Below are 27939 nucleotides of genomic sequence, written 5' to 3' on the forward strand. Positions count from 1 at the left end.
TGTTAGCCAATAGAAGTCACTTAACAAAAACCAAGGCATGACAGCCTTAAAACCAAAAAAGTCTGTAAACTATCAGATTAATAGCATGCAAAAAAAAAGGGGGGAGGAACCCTTAAAATTTCTTGACCTTCTTATTCCCTAGGAGGACATTCACCCAGTCTTCCACCAGGAAGTCATAAAGCAGCTTGGAGTCCTCCTTAGGTAGGTCCCCTTCAACTTCCCTCAACAGGCACAGAGTGGTGGCCACCACATGAGTGACTTTAACCATAAACTTGGTTAATAGTCCCATTCTTTCCTCCAGTGCCTAAATTCTCTCCCACAGCTCATTGCCAGCCTTATCTGAAGTACCTGGATGACCATCCTTGCCAACCTGTGTATCTTGCACAATAAGGGGGTTAGTGGCCATTTTAGATCCTCCCTTAACAGGGGACAAGATTGTAATAGGGGAAGGTATCTTGTCCACCATTTTGGGGAATTTATCTTTAGTTAGGTCCACACACCCGGGCACAACTGTCACTGAGACACGCAACACCTCCTTATTATCCTTGCCATTACTTGAGATTGACCTAGAGGAATCAAAAATCTCTTCTTCAACCCCCTCCATACCTCCCTTACCAAAGTGAACAGTTTTCTCCTTCATTCTTTTTTTGTGGCAACTTGAATCCTCATAGTCCAATTCCTCCTCCTACAAGGCTCCCTCCCTTAACTTCCTCTTAGCTTGAGACTTAGCCAACCTCCTCCTTCCCCCTCTCTCCTCATCCTCTAACTCTATTTCCATTTTTTCCTTACCTTTTCCTTTTTTCTCCCTGGGGGAGGGATTAACTAGGTACCCATTGGGAGAGGGTTGAGGGGTGAGGGCTCTGGGGCTAGTAATCCTTGGGGCCTAGGGTTCAGGTGAACAGGAATATCAACTTCCACAATCCTTCTCATTTTATCTCTCACATCCACAACAGAATCTTCAAGATCATGCAACAAGAAGAATGAAATTGAAATAAAATCATGGTGTCTGAAATTATTAAGAAGAGGAAAATGGTAGTAGTAGCAAACTCCATACCTTCCTTCTAGGGTTAGATATTTCATCATAATTAGACAAACCTCATTCCATGGGTCAAGCAGCTTCTCCCTCATAAACGCCCCTCTATGCCAAACTGGTTCTTTACCATCCTCGAAGAATCATTGCAAACTAGTTTTATTAGTTACCCATGTCACCTTCTACCATTTTCTTCCCCTCATTGCCATGCCCATTGCCATGGAAATCACCTCTTCTGAAACATGAAAAGAGATACCATTCTGAAAAGAGATACCATTAATGGTTCCTTACAAACTACATAGAGAAATTCTCATCATGACCATTAAGGGTCTCCATGAAATGAACAAAATTGCCCTCTTTCAGAATGTACCAAACCAAGGGCTTCCTCACACTAGTTATCATTGATCATAGCCAGTTCAATGCAAAACAAGTCACCTCCCATCTCTATAATTTTTTCCTCTTCACTCTCTTTATTCAAAGCCTAGGTCCTAAAAAATACTTCACTCTTAGAAAGATAAACCCATAAATAGAGATTATAATTACATTTAATAGTCATAATGGAACCTACCAAATTGGTGAGAAAGATCATGAGTTGGCTGCCACAATCTTTCCCACAATCGCTTCCATCATTCCCAACATGTCACAAATATATAAAATATAAATCTTTTTTTTGCACGACGTACGATGATCCATAAAGGGAAATGAATAAAAAATCCCCCATTTCAAACATCCAATTTTTGAACCATGAGTAATAATTATTTCCCGTACTCAAGTCTTTTCTCCTTACCACATAAGCATCAAGTATGTTTCGACCCTACCAACTCAATAGCATTAAAATTAACTAGCTAGGATTCATCATTATTTTTTTCCTTATTCACCAACTCCCTCACTAAATTTGGCAAAGCATTCAAATTCCTCCAACCTCTTAGCCCTTCCAATTTTAAGCCAACCACCGCCATGCCATCAACTGCACTATTTTCCTCTCAAAAAATGTGATTCAAATCAAATCTATTGATGGTGGCTAACTAGTACTTGATATCATTAATAATACTTTTGATAGTCCATCCCTCTCACATATTGCCTTTAACTATCTCAATGATGACTTTAGAATCGCCTTCAACTTGTGCATCCTACCATCCCACACTCAAGACAAATTTTAAACCCCAGTACAGAGCCATTACTTCTGCAACATTATTTGAAACTTTCCCTAACGAACCAGCATAAGCCAGCAACATCCTTCCCTTATAGTCCCTAAAAACCCCTCCTCCTGTCGAACCCTCCTTTTTGGCAGCACCATCAAAACTAAGTTTGACCCAGTTATCTGACAGAGGTTTCCATCTAGTTCTCTTTCTAGCCATAAGATTAGAGTTGTCAATCTCCATGATCCCATCCATCAACAACCAGCACTTTGCAATTCTTATTCTGCAGCAGTTGTTGCTTGGAGATGAAATCCTTCAAACATGGATTTCAACCTTCATGAGATGAAAATCCTTAGGACACAATACAAGTTATATTGGAATTCATAGGAATCCAAGTAGCATGCAGTTTGAATACTGGAGTACCCAATAAGTTATATCAGGTTGCTAGATTTCCATTTAAATTATTGAGAAATTTACTTAAAATTTAATGTTATGGTATCTAGGTTTCCCATTTTTTGAAAGTTTTTTGATGGAATATTTTGGCATTTACGACAATGTTTTAGGTTTTACAACTATCTTTTTGGTACCAGAATGAATCCTGTGAATAGTTCATCACTTTTTTTAAATTATTTTTAGATCAATAATACAAATAGAAAATTTATGAATTAGCAGGAGTTTTGGGGCCATTCATTTTAGTAAAATTTAAACTTAAAAAAAAAATTTTATATATTAATATAATTTAAATAACTTATTTTTTAATGATATTTTAAAGATTTTTAATTATTTATATGACTATATTAAGTATAAGATAATGATACATATTTTAAAATATTAAAAGTTAAAAGATTATAAGTTTGTAAGAATTTTATATTATATTATATAATTAAATAAAATTATGATATAAATCAAATAAAATATTTAAATTCAAGTTAGTAAGGCAAGAAAACTATTCTAGTAAATTATAAAATGTATATATAAATTAATTATTTCAATAATATAGAATATATTAATACAATTTTTTTCTAAATTAAACTTGAAGATGTTAACAAATTTAAACCATTAGAATATATATAGCTTCAGGGAAGGGTGGGCCTTTAATTTGTGATGAGATGTAGAGACATGATGTATAATTAATTGTAAGTTTTAAGTTTTGTTTTTTAAAGTAAATTTATATAATCCCAATTTATTATTTGCTACATTACAAATACATTTTTCAATATGATAAATATTTGAAATGAAATTTTTTGTACATTATAGATTTTCAAATTATTCTAGCCTAAAATAAAATCTATAGTAAACATAAATTCTTGGAAAGATAAATAGAGGAGATCAATTGTACTAAACATAAACTTTTAAAATTCTCAATCTCTTTAACACACTAGAATAGAAATGAAATTTGATTAATTTTAAACCTAAATGAAAATAATTTACTTAAGATAGACAATATGAAATGGAAGTTTTTACCCATTATTATACATGTCCAAATTCATTTCTATTTGCACAATCCAAGGGGCCTAACAAGATTGAATATAGTAGTTATTATCGTGAATGACAGGTAGTTGGGGATAAGACATAATGAGACATTTTTTTAGAGCTATCCAAGGTTTTTGGTGATTAAAAGCCTATATTTGTGCCAATTTTATACACAACAAAGGTTCCACTCTTCCTAAACTAAAGAAAGATTTTCATTTAGAAGAATCATCTAGGACAAGAAGTATTTATACATTGTAAGAATAGTTAAACTATATTTTTGTCCTTTTAATTAGTTTTCTGCAATTAAGTTGTCTTTCCACACTCAATCAAGATTTTACCCAACATTACTTTTCACTTAGGAATTCTCAGTCAAATCACATTATTTCTTGGTTGAGCTTCAAACATGTTTCAATGGTTTTGAGGATGCTTCATTATGGAGGAAAAAATTGCCTATTTACATCCATCTTATAGGGGGGATCTTGTTTGTATCTTCATGATGGATGTAGTTCTTGAGTGGTATTAGTGCTAAGGCCTCCATACATAACTTAAGTTCTCACTCATACATGAGTTGCATATCTCTATTTTGGGGCAAATTTTTGTCCCATGATGATTTACCCTTATCTCCATTTGTAAGATGTTGGTGCATTCTTAGTCATACATGGGTACTTAACATGGCCTAGTTGTTGAGGCCTATCATACCATCAATTTTCCATAATAAATCTTCTCTATAAATTGTACTTAAGGAGGGCCTTGGGGTAAATTTGGTTTCACCTATTTAGAGTACTTAGTTATATCATTTAATATTTCTTAAGTTGCAATATTATTTACATCATACATATACTTAATATCATATTGTTGTCCTCCTAAATATATTTCCTCTCTCTGTTGAAGTGTTTGTGTGTGATCCTAACCATTTTGGATCATAAAAATAATAAGGTAAATGTGGAACAAGTTATAATCATATAATTAATAGAGAGATGATTTAAAAAATTCTTAAATATAAAATAAAATATGATAACTTCTATAAAAATGTTGAAATTGATCTTGGTAAACTTAGATGAAATTAAAATAAGAGCATATTTAACTAACTTTGTTCATATGGAGTTTAATCCATGTTTACTTTTTCTAATAGATTTATTTAATATTTATATAACATATTAGATTATTAATCTATTATTATTTTGACATTGAAACATAAAGTTCTTTCACAAGTAATTTTGATGTTGAACTTTTTGTAATTATCTCATGAAGAATTGATTAATCATTGTTGATAACTTCATCAATTACAGAGATTGATGAATTACCATTATTTTTGTTTCAGGAATATGCATATAGAGAGTGGATAGACTACCACTTCTCACTCTATTAACCAACTTAAATTAAAACATATTCACCCAATCAAGAAAGAATATATTGAAATTGTTCAAATAATAAACTAGACTGAATATAGATTAATACTAAGTAGGTTTTTATTATAATGCATATTAATTTAATTTGAATCAAATATTGATTGTTGTAAGCCAAACAAAATTAAATGACATAATTGTTCACTTACTATTTTTTCATGTCAAGATTGTTTTGAAGGATTCTTTAAGATTATAGGAGGAGAGATAAAGAAAAAGAGATATGGAGATATAAATTGAGATATGGAGGGGAAGGGATAAAAAGATATGGATATCTAGAGGGAGATATGGAGAAGGGATAATCAGATGTACAAATATGGAGGAATATGGAGTGGAAGATATAGAGACAATAAGACAAAGTCAATTTTGAATTGCTTTTTAAAAGGATATGTTGTTCATTTCATATAGGAAATGATAGAGATAGGGAGATATAGGGCAGGATAAGGAGTGAGAGGTGGGGGAGAGTGACTGAAATGAATAATAGAATGAAGGAAGAGAGGTAGAGAGTGGGGAGGGATGGGGGAGATAAGATAAGAATTGCAAAGTAATCCATATACAGTTATACAAAAACAGAGGAAGCTCTCCTAAATCTTATTGCACTTCCAACAAAATGTATTTATTCTGACAACATAAAGTAGTAAATGTCAATATATTCTATCAAATAAGTTACAAGAACTCCAAAACTTAATTATAACTAGAAATATGATACAGACTACTCAAGAACTCATCAAAAGTAAACAAGACTATCAACTTGACCCTTGCACCCTTAAAAGATAAAGATACGGGTGCTACTAACTAGTAACTATCCTATGCAAACTTTTCACTCCAAACATTCAAATCTTTGTCTTTCATTCCAGATTGTTGTCAACGACCATCAGACAGCACTATATATGTTTGTTGCCTCGCAGGGCGTCCAGTACTAGATTATAGTTTATCGATGACGAGCTGCCTGGCTTTACAGACTCCCTCGCCCTTTCCCTCAGCAACGTCGCTCTTTTCTTAATCTCTACACCTTGCCCGCCCACTATTAGCTTTTCCACAGCATTCACAATCTCTCCTTTCGCTACAATTCCGTCCTCAGTTGCAGTGAATTCCAACCCAATTTTCCACTCATTGACAATGTAAGTACAATTGAGAAACTGCTCAATGGAATAAGGCCAACACAGCATGGGAACGCCGGTGCTCACGCTCTCTAATGTCGAATTCCACCCACAGTGAGTAACAAAACAAGCAGTCGAGGGATGACACAAAACAGAGAGCTGCGGAGCCCACGAAACTAAGCACCCGCGATCTCCAACACGTTGAACAAATCCGGTGGGTAATTCGCCTGTCGTCCCGTCCATCAGATCGGAGCGGACGACCCAAACGGTCTGACAGTTGCCTCCAGCCCCAATGCAAGCTCTTCGAACTGCTTCGCGTTCAACATCGCCAAGCTCCCGAATGACACGTAGATGACAGACTGGCCGGGCTGCTTGTCTAGCCACGCCAAACAGTCCACCTCCTCCGCCCGCAAATTGCCCTGCCTCCCACCGTCGCCCTGCTCTGAATCTCCCAGCTCAAGGATTCCATGGGAGATAAGAGGACCGATTGTGCATAGTTTTATGCCCTTTTCAGGGTACTCGTCGATCAAGGGAGCTTCCAGGTCATAAAAGGAGTTGAACACAATGAGTTCCTCTCGAATTTCTTTCGCTACATCGAGAATCTTCTCCAGGAGTTTCTTTATCGCATCTCTACTCCCAAACATCCAGATTAACTTGGTGGAACGTAGAGGCGGCATGAAGGGTAAAACGTTGATCATCTTATCCACCGCCGCAGTGCCTGCAATTAACACACAAAAAAATTAACTTTAAAAGAGGGCAAGAAAGAGAGAATCCTAAACTCGCAAATCGAACTTACCGTCAGGTGACACGATTCCGGAAGAGACCAAGGTGGGCGTTTGGTGGCGAACGACACTAGTGGCAACAGAGAGGGTAGAAAACAGGGTATATGGAATGCCCAAATTTTTGGCGAGATGGCGAACATAATACAGACTTAGGTCGAAAACCGCACACGTAATCGGATGCGGTTCAGTTTCGTTGATGTCGTGAATGAGCTTTTGCAGGGAAGAAGCGAGCGTTTTCGGCAATGAGTCGAGTAGCTTGTGGACGTCGGAACGCGATTCATCCGGCGCAAGAGCATCGGATATGCTCACCAATCTCATGTTATCTCCATTTTCGCCATCTTTCATTTTCATTTTCTCCTTTGCTTCCATTATGCGCGAGTGGTTGTGCTCGCTGTGCACGATTGTTACGACAAAGCCATCGGAGACGAGTTTGTTGGCGAAATGCAGAATGGGATTGATGTGACCTTGTAGAGGAAATGGCACGACCAGTGCATGAGGCTTCTGATCACCAGCAAATCCCTTTCCCATCTTCACTCGGCTCTTCTCAATGCCAAGCCTATCTGATCACAACTCTATAAGGAACGGACGATGTATATATGTACTCGTGTCGAAGGACGGCAATCGGACCCACCTACCTACATTATTGTCATTGAGTTGATATTGAGAACAATGGCTGTCCTATTATTATGCTAGCATCAACCGATACAAATAATAAACAAACATAGCGTTCAGGCCAAGGGAGGAAACGATAAGATGAAACGAGCAAATTTCTTTGGTTTATTCAGATTTAATCATATACTCCGCAGTGGCCATTGCAATTTTCAAAGAAAGAAATAAAAAACAAATTTACTTTCACATGACACGTTGTATACTGTAACTTATCATCTACTTTTAACTTTCAAATTCAACTGGACTATATGTGCACATCTAGTATCATAATATTAGCTAAACAAAGCGTGTTTTTATACAATGGAATTAATTGCATTTGCAGCCAAAAAACAAAAATAAATAAAAAATTCACCGTGCTTATCAGAAATCAAAGGCTTGGAGCAATGCTAGAGTATTTTTCACAATCAATTCAGTGATACTTTTATACACCCATTTACAAAAGAGCAATTGGTTTAAACTGGTCTGTATTGTTTGCATGGCCTCTTTTAGGTATAAGAGCTTCAAAAGTAGAATTTCTAGCTCTTAGCATCTTCTTCTTAATCCACGATTCGTGGACCCGAATTTGATCATTTCTCACAAATCTTGGAACTAACTATATCTGAGGCCTTAGCTTTTCTCATATGAAACACAACATCCTCCAATTATTTTATTGAGATAGGATGCAAGACAAATTCAATCATCTCATTAGACACCAATGAGAGAATGCAATCTATGATATAGAGTTCATCTTCACCTGTAGGGGTAATTTTTAATTAACATAGAAAAAATTAAAAGGTATCTTGAGAAAGTGTATCTATTGAAGAAAGTTGAGCACTATGCAAGGACAAAAGAGAAGTAATAAAATTATCGTTTCTTTTCGATTCAATAAAATTATGAACCAAGGTAATATTTTTATTCCTTTTCTAAGATCAATTAATATGAAACTTTTTCTTTAAAAATATATCTTTATGAAGTTCTCATTCATCCAAATTTTCGATATTCTAACTCTCCTCTCTACTTAAGCCTAAAGTAAGTTTGTGGTTATAAATCAAGTGAGAAAATGTCTACCTAAGCTTGAGATACCATTTAGTTACAATGAAGGCTTTCAAAGGATTATTTATTCTACTTCTTGAGCTTTTATTTTTCATATTGTGATATTTTAACCAAATAATACATAGCCATTTTGTAAGCATGCTTCCCTTCATATGATTATTTGGTCATTAAGTTATGGAGAGAATGATCCAACCAACCACATAAGTTAAAACATAGAGGATGGTATCTTTGAAGCTCTAAAACTAGCTAATGTGAGTATTGATTGTCTAATGATTACAACCTCTCCAATTGAATAAAATATTTGAAAGAAAAAAATCATATATCTCTTGTTAAATAGTGCAAGATAAGAAATCTATCCAACCTCTTTGAAAGAGCATCTAGGAGCTACCACTTCTTATGTTCATTTACATAAAGATGTCGTTATTAGAATTTGCATAAATAACATTCAAATAATTGATATCATCCCTAAGGAAGATAGAAAATGGATCAATCTTGACTAAGCCATCATTTTTTTTCCTCTAGTTTACATTGTACATTAAAGTCATCACCTATTATACAAGTCAAAAAAGGAACTAGAGATATATACAAATTTAATACGATCCCATCATTGAGATTTAGCTACAATTTGTATATTGGAACATAGAAATAACTAAAGATGTATATTTCACCAAAGTCTAAGTCTGCACCAGAAGAAACTGTAGAGATAGAAGAATGGCTCAAAATCCACTAAAGGTGGATAACCTTCCTAGGGTCCCATGAGAATGTTGCTCTACCTAAATTTCCATGGTATCTGCAATGATCTAAAATAAATCTGGAGATTAGATCTTAACAGCTTTGTTTAACAAACCATTTACTTATAATTTACTTTCTTACTAAAGAGAATATTTACAAAATGAGATTTAATTAGATCATGAATATCATTTTATCTAGGGATATTATTAATAACCCTCACATTCCTGAAAAATAATAATTTATGAGAGGTGTAAAGGGACTCTTTAACCTCTACTTACATATATTCCATCAAAACTCACCAATCAAATTCACCTTCTCCTAGTCTTCCTCTTTCCCTATAAGAGGCCTATTTTAAGGAGTTTTCATTGCAAGCCCAAACACATGAGAAACTCTACTATTTTTTGTAGATTCCTCAGCCTCTTTTATCAAAGGACAAATTGAAGGGATGGCCTTAAACTTCTTTTAGGATCAACACCCAAGCTAGTACAAATATGATTGCAACCCAAGAGGGAAAATCTATATCCATACTATCGCCCTATTAAACCTACAAGAACATAATTTGATTACCATTCCATCCATCTTTAGAAAACATACTTAAACTAATTTCAATACATATTTGGACATAACAAAGTAACGTTATGTTGTAAGTTTCCAGTGTAGAGCTAACTAGTTTTCCAAGAAAAAGGAGTAATTCTTTAGAGAATGTCACTCCTCTAGAAGTTGAAATGAAACCTTGAGAGATGAACCCAAATTGGAACTCTCAAGAGAAGATCCTGAGAAAAGTTAACTTCACAATCTAGGTTGTAGTGAAGTGCCCAACTCAACTATAAAAATATTGTCCCTCCTAAAATGCATTACCTTTTTCAACCATGCATAAGAACCAAATAAGTCAATAATTATTAGCATCTCTAATTATCTCCATGTCACCTTTGAGATTCCAAACTTTTCAAGTATAACATTTTAGGATTTCCATAAAGAGGAGAAACTCAATTAACTTGTAGATTAAATCATGAATGCTAATACGGGTAACATCCTCTAAAACTTTGATTCAAAAGTGAACAAAAATGCAATGCTTTTCCAAAAAAATGGTATTTTTGATTTAAAAATGTAAAAAATCATCTGTCTCATTTTGTGTGCCCCAGTCAATATGGCTTGGGTGCAAAAAATATTTTCTTCATATTTCAATAGCATCCAAATTGGACATATTTTATATGGAAATGGGGTTTTCAAGTGCTCTAAGCTTAACGATGATGTTAATTTATGCTCTAAGTGCTCTGAAAACTAGGTCCCCCACAAATCCAATACATAATCCTCTTAAAGCCATAGATCTAAAAATCAATGCCGAATCTCTCACAACTAGAATAGGGGCATGAAAATCTGGAGCTCTGATAACATGTTGAAGTTGATGAAAGATCAACTCCACAACTCCCAAGAATCACCCGCATGCAAACACCTATCCTAGAAAGAGAGAAGCAAAAGCTATGGGGAATGGAATTTCCAAATCCACAAATGAGACATTCTTGATGAGCAAAAAGAGAAATTGTTATTATCAAAAGTGAATCAATAATTACAAAGAGAGACCATCCTTATAAAGGAGATCAAAACCCTAACAAGTAACTAACCTAGGTTGCATGATAATAATTAATAAAAGAATTAATTATTATATGCCTAAATTTTAACTTAAGTAAACTAGAGATAATAAATTACTTAATAATTAAATCAATATAATTTATTTAATAAGAATAAACTTTATTACTCTAACAACATCTATATGCAATATAAAATAAGCATTATTTAAATGATTGATTAGTAACAAAATAATTCAAACATTTTCACAATAATATAGGTATTGTCAAATTTTCATAATATATATTACATAAATGATTACTCAACATATTTTTCAAAAAATATATATATACTTTACTTAATAACATAAAATATTTATAAACATTATTTTATCAATTTATTTTACTATTTAATATATTTTAAACTAATGATGTGATGTACATATTTCAAATATTATATATTTTAACAAATGAATAATTATTTATTGCAACATTAGATTATACAAGTTTGTGATTAAATTTAATTATTTATTATTTATGTTTCAATTATTATTTTTTAATAAAAATAATTTCTTTGATATTGTGTACATGAATTAATTTGTATTCATTTTCTATATAGCTTTGTTTCTTGGGTAGATAGATTTAATGAATATTAAAATGATTTGATGTTAAATAAATATTTATAGATTATTTCTAGTTACTATTTTTATCTTTATATTTAAAAGGATTTTTTTAATTTATAAAATTATTTCTCATCTATGATTTTTTTTGTTGTGTTATAAAGGTTACTTTTATATAATTTATATAAAAGTAAGTTTAAGTAAATTTAGTTTTTATATATAATTAAATCATACAACTTGATTTAAAAAATTTATGTTGTTTATCCCTCTCTTAATCACCCTCTATCTCTATCTATATCTATTTTTTCCCCTCTCTTCTCATACCTATCTATCTATATCTCCTCTCCATCTTCACCCTCTACCTCTATCAATTATCTCCCTCACTCTTTGTTTTCTCTATCAATATCTCTATGGTTGTCTTACTCTATCACCTCTATCTCTAGACATATCCCCCCCTCCCTCCCCCCACCCCATTGATCCATCTTTCCCCCTCCCTCTATCTCTTTCCTTTTTTCTTATGTACATATATATCTAGATTTATCTGCCTCTCTTTCCAATTTTCCATATTTGTTCTTCCATCTCTTCCACTATTTCTATCTCATCATTGCTCAAACTCTATCTACCCATATATCTCTTTCTCTCTATAAATCATTACCTCTTCTCCTCTATATTTATCTCTTCTATCTTATATATGCCTCAATCATCTCTCTTAATCCCTCCCTCTCCTCTCTAAATTCCCCCCCTTCATTAGCATCTCCATCTTCATTTCTATCTCTATATTCCTTCCCTCCATCCCCCAAGCTACATTATCTTTCTATTGTAAATCATTGTTTTATTAATGTTGGGGTCAATATAAGTAAACATATAGATAATTTAAAACCATTACTTCACTATGAAGAATATTTTTTCGCAAACAATAAATTTATTAAACAATTTGTTATTCTATTTCAAGTATGCAAAAATAAATTTAATCTATCTTCTAATTAACTTTTCACATCCATTTAAGGTAACCATTGCACACCAAAATACAATTATTACCTGTAACTATTACACACAATACTTTTATAACATTAAAAGTCTTCATCTTTTATTCTATATTATTGTGTACTTGTTGCCATACATTTCTATGTTTTCTTACTTTGTAGGGTGTCCAGTACCAGATTATAGTTTATCGATGACGAGCAACCTGGCTTCACAGACTCCCTCCCCCTTTCCATCAGCAAGGTCACTCTTTTCTTTATCTCTAGACCTTCCTTGCCCACCATTAGCTTTTCCACAGCATTCACAATCTCTCCTTTCACTACAATTCCGTCCTCATTTGCAGTTAATTCCAACCCAATTTTCCACTCATTGACAATGTAAGTACAATTGAGGAACTGCTCAATGAAATAGGGTGAACGCAATATGGGAACATCGGTGCTCACACTCTCCAATGTCTAATTCCACCCACAGTGAGTAATAAAACAAGCAGTTGAGGGATGACACAAAATAGAGAGCTGCAGAGCCCAGGAAACTAAGCACCTGTGACCTCCAACACGTTGAACAAATCCAGTAGGTATTTCGCCTGTCATCCTATCCATCAGATCAGAGCGGACAACCCACAGAAATGGTCTGTCGGTTGCCTCTAGCCCCAAAGCAAGTTCTTCAAACTGCTTTACGTTCAACATCACCAAGCTCCCGAAAGACACCTAGATGACAGACTAGCCAGGCTGCTTGTCTAGCCATGCCAAACAGCCCATCTCCTCCACTTGCAAATTTCCCTACCTGCCACACTCGCCCTACTCTGAATCTCCCAACTCAAGAATTCTGTGTGGGATAACAGGACCGATTGTGCATAGTTGATGATAATCACAACACAACACAGGAGAGAAACCAAAGAAGATGAGAAATCCAAAATGGGTTCAGTTGATCACAGGCCCAACTTATTCTATTTATAAGAAAATTCATATTAAATGTTGTAGCAAAGAGTTGGCAATACAATTAATGTTGGATGGTGAGGCTAGTGTATTGGTTGGTGCTTGGATGGCTACACATGGAAAATGAGTGGTTTGTACTAACCACTGAACATTTTGGAACAAATTAATTTAGTCTAAGATACCCCCATAAATTAATTATCATATTTTTTGTTTTTCAAAAATCTTCCCATAATCTAGAGACGATGGGTCTTGGCCTTAAGCCTTGTTAAGTACCCATTTACAATCAATTATTAAATTCTTTCACTCATCTTGTTTCCCTCATCATAATCACTTCGAGTTTTATGGCTTACCCATAACCAATGTAATACAAATGGTTTCTAGTTGACGGAAAACTTTTCATTTGAATGGTTTTGGCTAACCACGAACCTTGCATAAGAGTGGTGACTACAAACCACCAAACAACACAAAATGGTTTTAGATTACCACTAACTCACATGATGTGGAAATATCGCAAATGGTTTCAGATTACCAAAAACTCACATGATGGGAAAATTATTATCACTTTGGCTTTTCTCCTTCTTCACATGCATTAAACTAATTATTGAGTCCATATAAAAAGAAATCCAAAAATCCATCTACCAAGATACATGGGTACCCAGCCATTGTACTCGCAAGTTCTATAGGAATCCTTTTCACGTACGTGGTTCATCAATATGTCAAACCAAAAACCTTTGGGGTGTTGGGCACAACCGATAATGCACCCCATACATTCACATAGCCCATTAACAGTCATCACTAATTCAATTTTTATCACTTGGTTCGGAGATATCAATGCAACCAACTTCTATTACATGACCACTATCAAGAATATCATATCCTTCACAATTAGACAAACAAATTCTCACTTCCAATCTCAACAATTTTATCCAATCAGCACACATAGAGACCTTTGCAACATGACAACAAACTCTAGCATGCCATCTCATTTCCTAATGAATACTAACTCCTACAACTGATTTATAATACTCACATATTTCAAATAAAAACACATAATAAAGTACTATTAATAATAACAAAATAAGCTTTCACTTTCAACTTTAGCTTCCTTCTTTTCATGGCTTCTCTCTTTCTCATAACAGTCTCTTGATTTGTTCTTCTCACAATGCACCATTTTAAGACTGTGTTGCACCATCAACAAACTAGCATTCAAATGTTGTTCATCTTTCTTCACAATAACTTGATCAAATACTCTCACACTTTTTTTTTTACAAGAAATGTGTATGCACACTCTGGCACTCCTGCTTGCATAGAGGTACTCCACAAGCCACTAATGATCGACGGGAAACCAACACTTCAAATCAACAATCCTTCATATTCTTCTTGCTCTCTAGACTTTTTAACACTTTTATGATCTTTATTCAAATTAGCAACAAACACTTCTCTCCTTTGATTGTAGAAAATAATATTGGGCATACCCTCCAAAACGCACAAACTCCAAGCGTCTCACTTTCAACAATGTCAATGCACCAATATTTTGGGCAGCATTATAATAGTATTCTCAACTTTGCAAATAGCATAAGTCCCTGAAATTGGATCCACAATAGATCATAAAGTGCCTCACACTTCAACAAAATAGATTGTTCAAAACTTCATTAAATAGCAATCATTTCTTTGACTTGTCAACCATCAACTCTAATACCATGATGAAAATATAAACATTGCTTTGATACCATGATGATAATCACAACACAACACAAGAGAGAAACCAAAGAAGATGAGAAACCCAAAATGTGCTCTACTCATCATAGGCCCAACTTATTCTATCTATAAGCAAATGCATATTAAATGTTGTAGCAAAGAGTTGGCAATACAATTAATGCTAGACAGTGAGACTGATGTATTGGCTGGTGCTTGGATAGCTGCACATGGAAAATGAGTGGTTCGTACTGACCACCAACCACTGAATTCTAGAACATGCTGAATAATTAATTTATTCTAACAATAGTTTTATGCCCTTTTTAGAATAGTCATCGATTAAGGAAGCTTCCAAGTCATAAAAGGAGTTGGAACAAAATGAGTTCCTCTCACATTTCTTTTGCTACATTGAGAATCTTCTCCAGTAGTTTCTTTATCGCATCTCTGCTCCCAAACATCTAGATTAACTTGATGGAATGTAGAGGGGGCATGAAGGGTGCAACGTTGATCATCTTATCCACCGTCGCACTTTCTACAATCACAGACAAGGAACATTAAAATGAGAGGGTAACGGTGGAAGAGTCTAAAACCCAGTGATCGAGCCTAATTACCATCTAGAGACACAATTCCAAAAGAGAGCAAAGTGGGGGTTTGGTTGATAATAATTACAGCACAACACAATAAAGAAACCAAACAAGAGAGAAAGCTATAGAAAGAAAAAGCCATGGAGAAACCCATAAAATGGGCTTTGCTGATTATAGGCCCAGTTTATTAATTTATAGAGGAATACATATTAAATGTTATCTTGAATGTGCATAGAGTTAGCTATTACAATTAATGTTGGACGGTGAGGTTGATGTGTTGAACAATGCTTGGGTGGCTAAGGACGGCTAATGGCGACTTCTTATTTGTTGCTTTTGGTTGTTTGTCTATGATTGTGGATGGTAGGTAGGTGGGAGAAATTACTCTACCAACACTCTCCCTTAATTTCTTCCACTAATGCTACTACATTTATATTGTTTTCCCTTGTCATAATTACTTCAAGTTTTACGGCTTACTCCTAACCAATGTAATACAAATGGTTTCTAGCTTACCAAAAACTTTTCATTTGAATGGTTTCGACTAACCAGAAACCTCGCATAAGAGTGGTGATTACAAACCACCACACAACACAAAATGGTTTCAGATTACCACTAACTCACATGATGTGGAAACATTGCAAATGGTTTCAGATTACCAAAAACTCACATGATGTAGAAACATCATAAATGGTTTTAGATTACCAAAAACTCACATAATGGGAAAAATTATCATCACTTTAGTTTTTCTCCTTCTTGACCTACATTAGACTAATTATTGAGTCCATATAAAAAGAAATCCATCTACCGATATACATGGGTACCCAGCCGTTGTACTTGCTAGTTCTATAGGAATCCTTTTCAAGTACATGGTTCATCAATATGTCAAATCAAACTCTAGGGTGTCGAATACAATTGATAATGCACCCCTTACAATAGCTCATTAACAAACAATTCTAATTTAATCTCCATCACTTGATTGGGGGATATCAATGCAGAAAACTTCCATTACATTGACTACTATCAAAAACAACATAGCCTTCACAATTGATTAAATATTTTCTCACATCTGATCCTAGCACTTTTATCCAATCAGCACACACGCAGACCTTTGCATCATCACATACCTTGGAATTTCTTTGAATCATAACAACCAACTCACCACCAATCCAAACTACTTTCACTTTCTATTCTATAACATCAAACATACATACTTCAAACACAAAGACGTAATAAACATTTTCATGATCAATATCTTCCATGTCATGTGTATGCATTCTCTAGCACTCCCACTTGCATAGAGATGCTCCACATGCTTCTAATCTATGAATAACAGTGTCACACAACACTAACTCAAACACACTTCAACTTTGACTTCCTTCTTTTCATGGCTTCTCTCATATTTATAGTAGGCCTTCAATCTCTCATTTTATTCTTTTCACTCAACTCAAATTGCACATTTCTACTACCACATTGCTTAGATCCCTTGACAACTCAAAGTGAATGAAGAACACAATATTAATCAAATACACAGTATGATGTACTGCTCCATAAATAATTGCTCGTCACTTAACACTTTTTAGCTCTTTTAGCTCACTTAGCAAATTAACATTCACCAATCTTCATTCCATCTTTGTAATGGGCAGCTTTTTCACACCTGCAGACTTCTTCACGAGAGAATAACAATCCTCCACACTTCTCAATCACAATCTTTTAGCCATAGCTCTTCAGACTCTTGGATCTTGACCATAAGCTCTGATACCATGAGAATAATTACAGCACAACACAACAAAGAAACTAAACAAGAGAGAAAGCTATAGAGAAAAAAAGGCATGGAGAAACCCATAAAATGAGCTCTGCTGATTACAGGCTTAGTTTATTAATTTATAGAGGAATACATATTAAATGTTATCTTGGCTGTGCATAGAGTTAGATATTATAATTAATGTTGGACGGTGAGGTTGGTGTGTTGGACGGTGCTTGGATGGCTAAGGACGGCTAATGGCAACTGCTTGTCTGCTGCTTTTGGCTGTTTGTCTATGGCTGTGGATGGCAGATAGGTGGGAGAAATTACTCCGCCAACATTGGTGACAAACGGCGCAAGTAGCAAGAGAGGGCGTGGAAAACAGAACATATGGAATATCCAATTTCTTTGCGAGATGCCGAACGTAATACAAACTGAAGTCAGAAACGGTGCATGTAATACGATGCGGGTGGGTTTCGTTGATGTTGTGAATGAGTTTTTGCAGGCAAGAAGCAAGCGTTTCTGTCAATGAGTTGTGTCTGTGGACATCTGAACGTGATTCGTCCGGCGCATCCGATTTGCTCACCAATCTCATATTATCCCCATTTGCGCCATCTTTCATTTTCATCTTCTCCTTTGTTTCCATTATGCGTGAGTGATTGTGCTCGCTGTGGACGAACGTTATGAGAAATCCATCGTAGATGAGCTTCTGAGCGAAATGCAGAATGGGATTAATGTGACCTTGTAGAGGAAATGGCACAAGCACTGCATGAGGCCTTTCCATCTTCTCTCTGCTTTTCTAAGACGCCAATTAGCTATCTTACGATTCTAAGATTAGACAATGTACATACTACATATGTATATTTCCAGGACGGCAATCGGACCCCCATATATTATTCTAAGTGTGATAATTTTGACAACAATGTATCTGGCTGTCTTTTTATTTTGTCACTATCAACAAGGTCGTCACCGCTGATTATATATGCGAGCATCAATCGGTACAAATTAAAACAAAATAAGATGAAAGGAGCGAATTTCATTAGTTTAATCAGAATTATTTCATAAAGCCAAAATCATTTCAATACTGAAAAAAGTTTTATTCTTTTATATACTGCACCGGCCCGTGGTCCATTATGAAAGAAACAAACAAACGCTACCGACGAAAAATCAATACTCACTGTCGCAGGAAGAGGACTGATTCCTACTTTGAGAATTTTAATGTAAAAAAACATGAACAAAATGTGACAACTACTGGTAGGTAATTTTAGTGGTGTCCGTGAAGATAATTAATAAATTTATTTTTCTTCAGAGAGTCGTCTAATAATTTCTATTAATTCAAGGTTGCTTTTCATAGCCTCTACAATTCGGGTATAGTTAGTAGAGGAAGAGCCCTCTTCTTTGACAGAAACCCTAACACTGTCCTTGAGCATCATTGCTCTTTTCTTCATCTCGACACCCTCGTCCCCAATGAAAAGTCCCTCTACTGCCTGCTGAATCACCTCCTTTTCAACTATACCCGAACCGTTCCTTTCCAATTCAAACCCAATTTTCGAGCAATTGACAATGTAAGAGCAATTGAGGAATTGATCCATAGACTGAGGCCAACAAAGCATGGGAACGCCGGTGCTCACGCTCTCTAATGTCGAATTCCACCCACAGTGAGTAATAAAACAAGAAATCGAAGGATGCGAAAGAACCGAGAGCTGCGGAGCCCATGAGACAAACCACCCGCGATCTCCCACGCGCTCCACGAATCCAGGAGGAAAAATGGCTTCCTTAAAATCAGAGCGCAACACCCACAAAAAAGGTCTTCCGGTGGCTTCGAGACCCAGAGCCAGCTCTTGCAATTGCTTCTCGTTTAAACACTCTATACTCTCAAATGACACGTAGACGACAGACATTGGAAGATGTTTGTACAGCCAATCCAAGCATTTCAAATCTTCCGCCCAAAACGCACCGGCTCTGTTATGGTGCCCTGTTTGTGCAGGAATGAGAGGACCAATTGGAGACACAGCCACTCCTTTCTCTGGATATTCCTCTATAACTGCATCTTCCAGAACGTAGGAGGAGTTGAACAGAATTATATTCTCCCTAACTTGTTTCTCCGTAGCCAGAGCCGATTGGAACGTCTTGTGAATTTCATCTTCGGTCCCCAGCATCCACGCAAACTGTGTGGAATGCAAGGGCGGCATGCAAGGAAAAACGTTGATCATCTTATCCACCTCTGCAATCCCTGATACAATAAATTGCAGCAGCAATGATTATTGGTAAATCCGATAATCTGTGAAAAGTTAAGTTTGAATAAACAGGCTCAGAGAAGGAATGTACCATTGGGAGAAATGATCCCTGAAGAGGTCAATCTCGATGGCATATGGCAAGTGGCGGCTGTTGCAACGGAGACTGGCGGAAAAATAGCATATGGAATATTGAAATGCTTGGCTACTTCCTTGATGAAAAAAATGGCAAGGTCGAAAATCAAACAAGTGATCTTATGCTCTTCTTTCTCGTTGTTATCTTGAATGAGTTTGCGCACAGAAGATGCGAGCGTTTGAATTGAGTCCAGCAGCTTCAGAACATCGCCCTGCTGCACTTCGGCCAGCGGGAAGTTGTTGGGCAGTGATACCATTCTGATTTCCTCTGTATCTAGTGCATCTGTACTCAATCCCACCTTCTTCTTCGCTTCCATTATGAGGTAATGATTGGACTCGCCATTGATGAATGTAACGATAAATCCGTCCGAAATGAGCTTCTGCGCCAGCTGCATCATAGGATTGATATGGCCTTGAAGTGGAAATGGCACAAGCAATGCATGAGGCATTTCTCCTGCAACTTTAACCATCTTGTTTTGTTACTACGAATCACAGACTCAAACTTCTCTTTCAATTGGATGCATCAATCGTGTATATACATGAACCCAAATGAGCGAAGGCGGATATAATATAAATAAAACTTAGATTGGCAATAAAAAATCTTTTACACAGGAAGCAAGGCCCACCTCGGATTGCCAATACCTGACAAGATCACCAGGTAAACGAAGCGAAAACCAGAGCTTCGTTTACTGTCACTACAGTTGCAGTCCACTAAACCCAAGCATCTCACCAACTTGCACATTATTTTGACATGATAGGGAAACCTGATTTAGGATTAACCTCTCTTTTTAATATTATCGAGCTGGCGGTATCACTTTAATTAACCTGCAAGGGATCCTCAATTTCAAATGACTTGATTCCCTTATAAGTTTTCCAAAACACATCTTTGTTCTGGTGTCACAACTCGTTTCCCTACAACCCGAACAAAGTTGGGAATTCTATGCCACGTAGATTTAATAGCCTTAGGCTGGGGTCTCATGGGCACCCACTTGTTTAAAAATAGAGCAGGTGTCACTAAGCTTTTTTAGGAACATTTAAAGAGGAGCAGTCCCATGGACATTACATATAAATCTGCTTTAAAATATTAGCTCTTAAATTGAAGGAAGCGGGTGGTCCCATGAATTTGAAAATGAAATCAGCTTAAACTTGTAAATTTTTGATAATAATGTTTTATAATAATCATAATTAAACTTTTTTATTTTATAAATAGTGTACTTTGCATATATATGAATTTTTTAGAATCATGATATTTAATAATAAAAATTGTATAATGTCTATTGTAATTTATTTAAATATAATAAAACTGAAAAAAAAAAAATTGTTTGTATTGTTTGAAAATTATATGATATTTCACATTTATCTTCATACTTTTTTATTATATTAAACAACATGAAAAAATAATATTGCCGCACTTTCAACTAGGTTTGTTGATTTATGGGTGTGAAGCTCATTAACACATTATCATAAACCTACAATAATAGGTGCCCATGAAAGGTATATGTAAATTGATTTGACTTGTATACATCAAAGTTTTAGTATTCATATAATAACCGAAACTTAAACAAAAATATAAACTATTTCAAAAAAGAGTCAAATTCTCATTAACCTTTGATTTCTTAATCGCTCTACATGCTTACATTATTCATATCACCATTTCCAAAAGCCATTAATGCTTCTTAAGCAATTGTTGCACCTGGATCTGCCCACTCATTAGTTGGCATATTTGTTCCACTTCCATCAAAAACATCATCACATGTGTCATCTTCATCTTCCACATTTAATGTGATGTTATGCAATACACAACAACAAAATATAATTTTTGGAAGTACTTCCAGATTTGGATGCCGCATTTTTTATTCCAAAATCTACCACATTTTTTTTAGCCTCCCAAATGCACATTCTACCACAATATGTGTTTATGACAACTTAAAATTGTATTCTTTTTGACTAATTGTTAGACCTCCACTAAAAGGTGTAATTAACCATGGCAACAATGGATATCCTCCATCACCAATGATGTACTCCCTCGTATTCAATGATCTGATTGATACTGAATGCCCATTTAATCTCTCCCCACCTTCACACATTCTATAGAAACTTGAGTTTCATAGAAGTCTAGAATCATTTACAGAGCCAGGCCAACCCGTAAAAATATCCATGAAATACAGTGTTGTCAACGATTGCTTTTAATGACATGCTATAATTATGGTCACCATCAAACCAATCAGAAGAGCACTCATTAGGTGGAAAATGAAATTGAATATGAGTTACATCTATCGCTCCACAACAATTTGGAAATCCTCATTTCTAATGGAAACCTTCTTTTACATGTTCAAGTGACATCTGGTTACTAGGCCATTGGATATGATTTCAATATCGAGAATAAAAGACATTAATGAACTTATTTATAATTCTTACCACAGTGGACTTACCATAGCCAAACAATTCACTAATGTTAATCATTGTCATTCTGGATGACAGTCATAAAACTGCAACAGCAACCTGTTTCTTGACTAACAATACCCTACCTTTTATGCTAGTAGAAAATGAATATGGTACTACACCTTGCTTCAACTCATCATTCAAATTTTCACAAATATTTTTAAATAATGCATAAGGCAACCTAAAAATGCTACGAAAACATTCATCATCACATCTAACTTGGAAAATATAGTGGTTCCACCAATGTAAAGAGTACAGCTTGACATACCACTCACCCTAAATTCTTCCTTCCCACTGAGAAATAGATAAATCATTTCCAATAATCTCACGTTCTAGCTCAAAATTGATTGCATGAAGGACCATTTCCATGTCATCTAAGTCCATTTTTTGTCAATTGTATCATTTTAGAGAAATCTACTCTACATTTCTTACAATTGTTCTGTATATTTTTTGAGCTCTGAGTTTCATTCCAGATTTGTAATGCCAACTAGATAACATTTGATGCAACAGCAAGAAGAAATTTTTTTTTTTTGATTGAATTGGAATTCATTATGCAGTGGTTAGGTCCACCCTGCCAAAAACAAAATACAAAACAATTATTAACACTTCAAAAATTACATTAACAATGGTAAGAAATACAATTTTAGTATGAACACATAATAGAAGAAATAGATCAAAAACAAAAGTAAGTATTTTCATTTTGCATGCCATTTAAGGTTATGACTTCTTGCCAGATTTTCCATTCTACTAATACTTTATCAAATATATATGTATGAACAAGTTTGATCTAAGTCCGATAACCACTATAGACAGCTACATAAATAAGGCATATAACTCTACTTCCTAAGATGCTTAATAAAAATGCACATGGCAATTGGCTCCACAATAATAATAAGTAATTGGACTCTATGTACCTAGGAAGAAACTTATGATTTATCACTACATTTCCTATTTGCAAATCAGATTTAATGTTTTAGACCTATGACTATTGGTTTTAGATTTTATCCTTTTAGAGCTATGGTTGTACTAGTTCCAAAGAAAATGCTTTTAGAGCTATGGCTTTACTGGTTTCAGATTTAAATATTTTAGAGCTATGATGGTGTTGGTTTCAGATTTAATGTTTTTATAGATATGACAATTCCCAACTCTATTCAATAAAGAATTTAACTAACAATATAACTCTCTAAATTTACTTCAGTGGATCAAAGCAAATACATTTGCAATTAAAAAGAAAACTACTTTATTTTCTCAGCATTAAACTTATCCCCATATATGAATACTGCCAGAATTTCATCTACAAAATTAAACTTCTCCCCATATATGAACCATCCCAGAATTTCATTTACAGGTATGAAAGCAATATAAGAAAACCACTCAATAGAGAAGCTTTCAAAAAGATAACACCAAAGATCCCAATGTAGAAGAGCTACCAACAGATTGCATTCCAGACAAGAACCATGTAATATAATATAAAATTTTGAACTTTAAATTTAAATGAAAATCAAGCACGGGTGTTCCATGAAAGTAGTGCACAAGACAAGCAAGTGCAATGATTTCAAATGTCAAACAAAATATTACTTGAATGTCATATAAAACTCTAACCTATATAAGTACTAAAATTAAGTTGAATCATTGTTCATTTGAAAATGATTCAGATATCTTAACCATTGCTTGCCCTATAGAACTAAGGGCAGCAACTAGGCTCATCTGCACATTGAGTTTTTGTTCTTCCAATTTGATCAACTTTTCATCATTTTTTTCTTCCATACTCAACTGCCTTTCCATCAAAGCATAGTATTTTTCGTGACACATCTCCATCAAAGCGTAGTCTTTTTCATGGCATTTCATGTGGCCATCTTTAGCAGGTTGTAATGTAGAAACAACTAGTTTATTGTTTTCAAGAATTGTATCTTTCATGCCAGTTGTTTTCAAAGTTTCCTTTCATTTTTTTCCCGTGTATCCCTTTTCACTTTCATTGTCAGTATGCATTGACCCTTGACATGCTCCATCATTTTTATCAAATTCATCCATTGGAGAATTTTCATTTTCAATAGTGTTTTTGTCACTGGATGTATTAGTGTAGTAAGAAGTGTCAATAGCAGTATTTCCAAGATCAATAACTCTGTCAGTCCCAAAATTTGTCTCCATTGCATCCATAAGCTCCTTCGGGAAGTTTGATAGAAGTCTTTTTTCTGCTCTTTCTCTAGTTGTCATAGTCCAATAACTACCATGGCCAAAGGGAATATGCAACTAATAATCTCTTACTCTCTTGTAGTCTGGTAAAACATGCTCCCAGCAGTCTTGACATTGATTTGTTGTACGCAAGACTCCATGATGAGAACAATGTTCCTCCACAATTTTCACTTTTCAATAGATGGTGTAGCCCTCTTCATTGGCCCACCATTTGAAACTGTGTCTTTCTCATTGCGCTTTGCTTCTATGAGTACTATGGTGTCCGAAATGGTCCATCGTGTCCTTCCTTTCTGTGTAGAAGAAACCATAGGTGTTTTTTCTTAAACTTTTGATTGTTGTTCAAATGGAGTACATGGTATTGTTTCCTCATTTTCCCTCTCTATATTTTGGGAAATATCAGAGTTGAATGTTTCATTCATTTTCTGAGAACTTGGGAAAAAACCAATGAACTCTTCATTAATAGAATATATATCATCATCTTCTATGTAATTTTGGGATAACATTGTTGTAAACCTCCTAACAAAATATCTTGCTCTACGCTACAATAAATGATGAAAAATTATAATTTTTAGTAAGAATCTTGCAGTGACACACATAAGTTACATGAGGAAAAACTAGTATGATTAAAAATTTTGAGTTTTGTATAACTAACAAGGTTATCATTAGAATTTATATACAAAAGAAAAGAGCTAAAAGTGACAAATTAATACAATGTTTAACTTTAATACACCAGCAAAGGCAGTGGCTGATAGTCACGGTGAACTCCAAATAATAGAACTATAAAAAGAAGTTCCTAGTACCTTAGGCTCATAGCAATACTCAATTTACTATTATGTTGATCAATTTTCAACCAATCTAAACAATCCATTCTCACAAGGTTGTCAAATACCTTGAGGTAAGAATTTCTAGATAAGGTATTATAAATTTACAATAGGAAAGGTAGTATTTTTGTTAAACTTGCACAATTGTGAACTATAGGCCATTCCAAGAGTGATACATATCAAAGATAAATATAACCCTGCTACATGGATGCTAGAGGCTAGCTTTGCTTTTGCTGAAGTTCATCTGGGAAAAGACTTTACAAAGCTCTATAGAAACTCATCCCTCTATAAGTAAGTTTGTTAAAGTTTAGCTTGAAGACCATTATACAGTTAAAAAACCAAACCAAGCTACATTCAAATACATAAAAGTACATCAAATTTTTCACATCGAGTCATTTTTTTCATATACAAGAGGAATAAAGCACTGGTGAAAGAGCTTAATACTCCACCTCCACAAGCAAAAGAACTTCACTTTCCAACCCAATATTCTCAATCGTTCTTTGGACAATTCAAGTCTTGCTTGTGGAAGCAATGGGGACTTACTGGCATAGCCCTAATTATAACAGTGTTAGATACTTCTTCGCACTTGTTTGTGCTTTACTAAATAGAATACAGAAACATCAAATAACTTATTTTGGCTCTAGTGAACATCCATTTGAGCTTGTGATTATCTTAGTAAGTAACAAATAGATTTTTTTGACATCAGGGGCAACAATACTAATCTATTTATTGTTATGGGTGCCCTATATGGAGCTGTAATCTTCTTAGGAGTCAATAACTATTAAACAGTGTAGCCTATAGTTAACTTACAAGATCACTTAATTAATATTTCATTTACTGTAAGATCTGAAAAGATAAAAATCTTGATCACTAAAAGCAACCCCAGAGTAGTATGGCTTTACAGCAAATATTGATTTGAATCAAATTTTGAGAAGACTATCCAGTGTATCATTCTCTGTATGATAACTACATGTGGATGCAAGTGTTTGGAGACCCTTTATTTCAGAGACATGTTGCAGGTGATAATATCAACTTTTTTTCCTTGGTGCAAAGTTGATAAGATACAGTTATATCTTTCCCTACTTTTTTTTTTAACCTTTCGATGGAGAGGCCATCATTGGACAGATATGTTTTATTTAAGGAATAAATGTAAGGAAACTTGGCAATAAAGAATATAACCGTTTCCACATAACCCATAATAGATCTAAAATTAAACATAGAATTAAAATCCACATGCAAGAGAATAGACAACATACCCACAAAATGTGACACAAGATATACCCTGGGAAACCCTCATTGAGGGAAAAACCCAGCCTCCAAAAGCATCCATCACCATGTATTATTCAGCAAAAAATACCATTGCCATACATCCATGGAAGCCTTCATGGCCATAGCCACAACTGAGCAAACTATGTGAACAAGCATGAATCCACACATCCCATGCCATGCTTTCAACCTTCACAAATGCTCCCTTGGCTAACCTGTCAAGCCTTGTCCCGCTCAACTCTTGCCTTTCTCTTCTCCTTTTCACTCTCTCTCTTTACAACAACTACCCTTGTGGCTGCTTATATAGTAGCAAGTCCCACAAAACCACCAAGTGGTATTACATAAACCATGTGCTAAAACCATGTGCTACCTAACCCACTGACCCCACATTTAATATTGGGCATTTAATTCTTTTTTTCCCAATATTAAATAATTACATGAAATATTTTCACAATGTTACAATACAACTCATGAAGAATATTCCATGGGAATCTTTACATGTTGCACGTCCATCTAGGTACAACATTACATAATAAAATAAAATAATAAAATAACAATATTATGCAATGTGTGCAACACCCATTATCTCAACAATAAATTCCTAAATTTGTGATTGATTAGGTGTCTTGTATTCAGTGGCAGCAATCTTGGGATTAGTTTCCCTCAAACTTGTAGATGAGGAGATTTCTCCCTTCAACTACAATAACCATTTGGGTTAGACCAACTAAAATTTGGGATTTCAAGATCAATGATGGTGATAGATTGAATGTTTTTGTAGTTAAAACAAAGCATTTGGAGGCTAATGGCATTGGAAAAATAGAGCATTCAGTCAAAGATGATATTAGTAAAAGGGTCATTCAGTGGAAGAGGATATTGAAAAACAAAGCACTACCTTAACTTTGTCACTTCTGATTCTGAAGTCAAAAAATTTAAATACAATAGTGCAGCACAACTATACCCTACCTCATTCCAATTAAAAAGTATATAATTGTATCATACATGCACACAGATGTTTTAATGTTGCATCAAATCAACGTTTGATTAGAGAAAAAAACCCAAACTTGTTCAGTAGCAAGCAATTTATTTTTTTTTGCAAGTTTGGCAATATATATAAAAGAGATTCAAGATACCAAAAAATTTATAGGTCTGGGAGATAATCTAGCACAGTGGACAGGTATTTGACAAAACTAAGATAAGGAAGCCAAAATTTGTTCCAACATATAGAACATTATCAACCTAATCCATTCAAAACTCTAAGTAATGAAATCACTACTTTCTCACTTCAACATTAGTCGCATTAGAGATTTACCACTCAAAAAATGTTTTGAAAAGCATGGATGACTGTTTCTTGGTATTTTTTCCTAGTTTTC

The 27939-nt window shown here is 34.7% G+C and overlaps 3 protein-coding genes and 1 pseudogene across 3 annotated transcripts; all 4 read right to left on the bottom strand.

Annotated features, from left to right (window-relative positions):
• Positions 1 to 5929: 5929 nt before the first annotated feature.
• On the bottom strand, positions 5930 to 7455 carry LOC149534113 (UDP-glycosyltransferase 85A5-like; annotated as a pseudogene).
• A 5214-nt stretch (positions 7456 to 12669) lies between these two features.
• On the bottom strand, positions 12670 to 13212 carry LOC149534114 (UDP-glycosyltransferase 85A5-like). Its single transcript, XM_089805975.1, has 2 exons — positions 13081 to 13212; positions 12670 to 12981 (listed from the first exon to the last, which is right to left on the bottom strand). The coding sequence occupies exons 1-2, from the start codon at positions 13210 to 13212 to the stop codon at positions 12670 to 12672; spliced, it is 444 nt and encodes a 147-aa protein (XP_089662101.1).
• A 4510-nt stretch (positions 13213 to 17722) lies between these two features.
• LOC149534115 (7-deoxyloganetin glucosyltransferase-like) lies at positions 17723 to 18262 on the bottom strand. Its single transcript, XM_089805976.1, has one exon. The coding sequence runs from the start codon at positions 18260 to 18262 to the stop codon at positions 17723 to 17725; it is 540 nt and encodes a 179-aa protein (XP_089662102.1).
• A 511-nt stretch (positions 18263 to 18773) lies between these two features.
• LOC149534116 (UDP-glycosyltransferase 83A1-like) lies at positions 18774 to 20296 on the bottom strand. Its single transcript, XM_089805977.1, has 2 exons — positions 19807 to 20296; positions 18774 to 19711 (listed from the first exon to the last, which is right to left on the bottom strand). The coding sequence occupies exons 1-2, from the start codon at positions 20294 to 20296 to the stop codon at positions 18774 to 18776; spliced, it is 1428 nt and encodes a 475-aa protein (XP_089662103.1).
• Between the last annotated feature and the right edge of the window lie 7643 nt (positions 20297 to 27939).

This window comes from Cupressus sempervirens, chromosome 10, assembly GCF_028749045.1.
Source record: "Cupressus sempervirens isolate cs-2001-9-10 chromosome 10, ASM2874904v1, whole genome shotgun sequence".
NCBI lineage: Eukaryota > Viridiplantae > Streptophyta > Pinopsida > Cupressales > Cupressaceae > Cupressus > Cupressus sempervirens.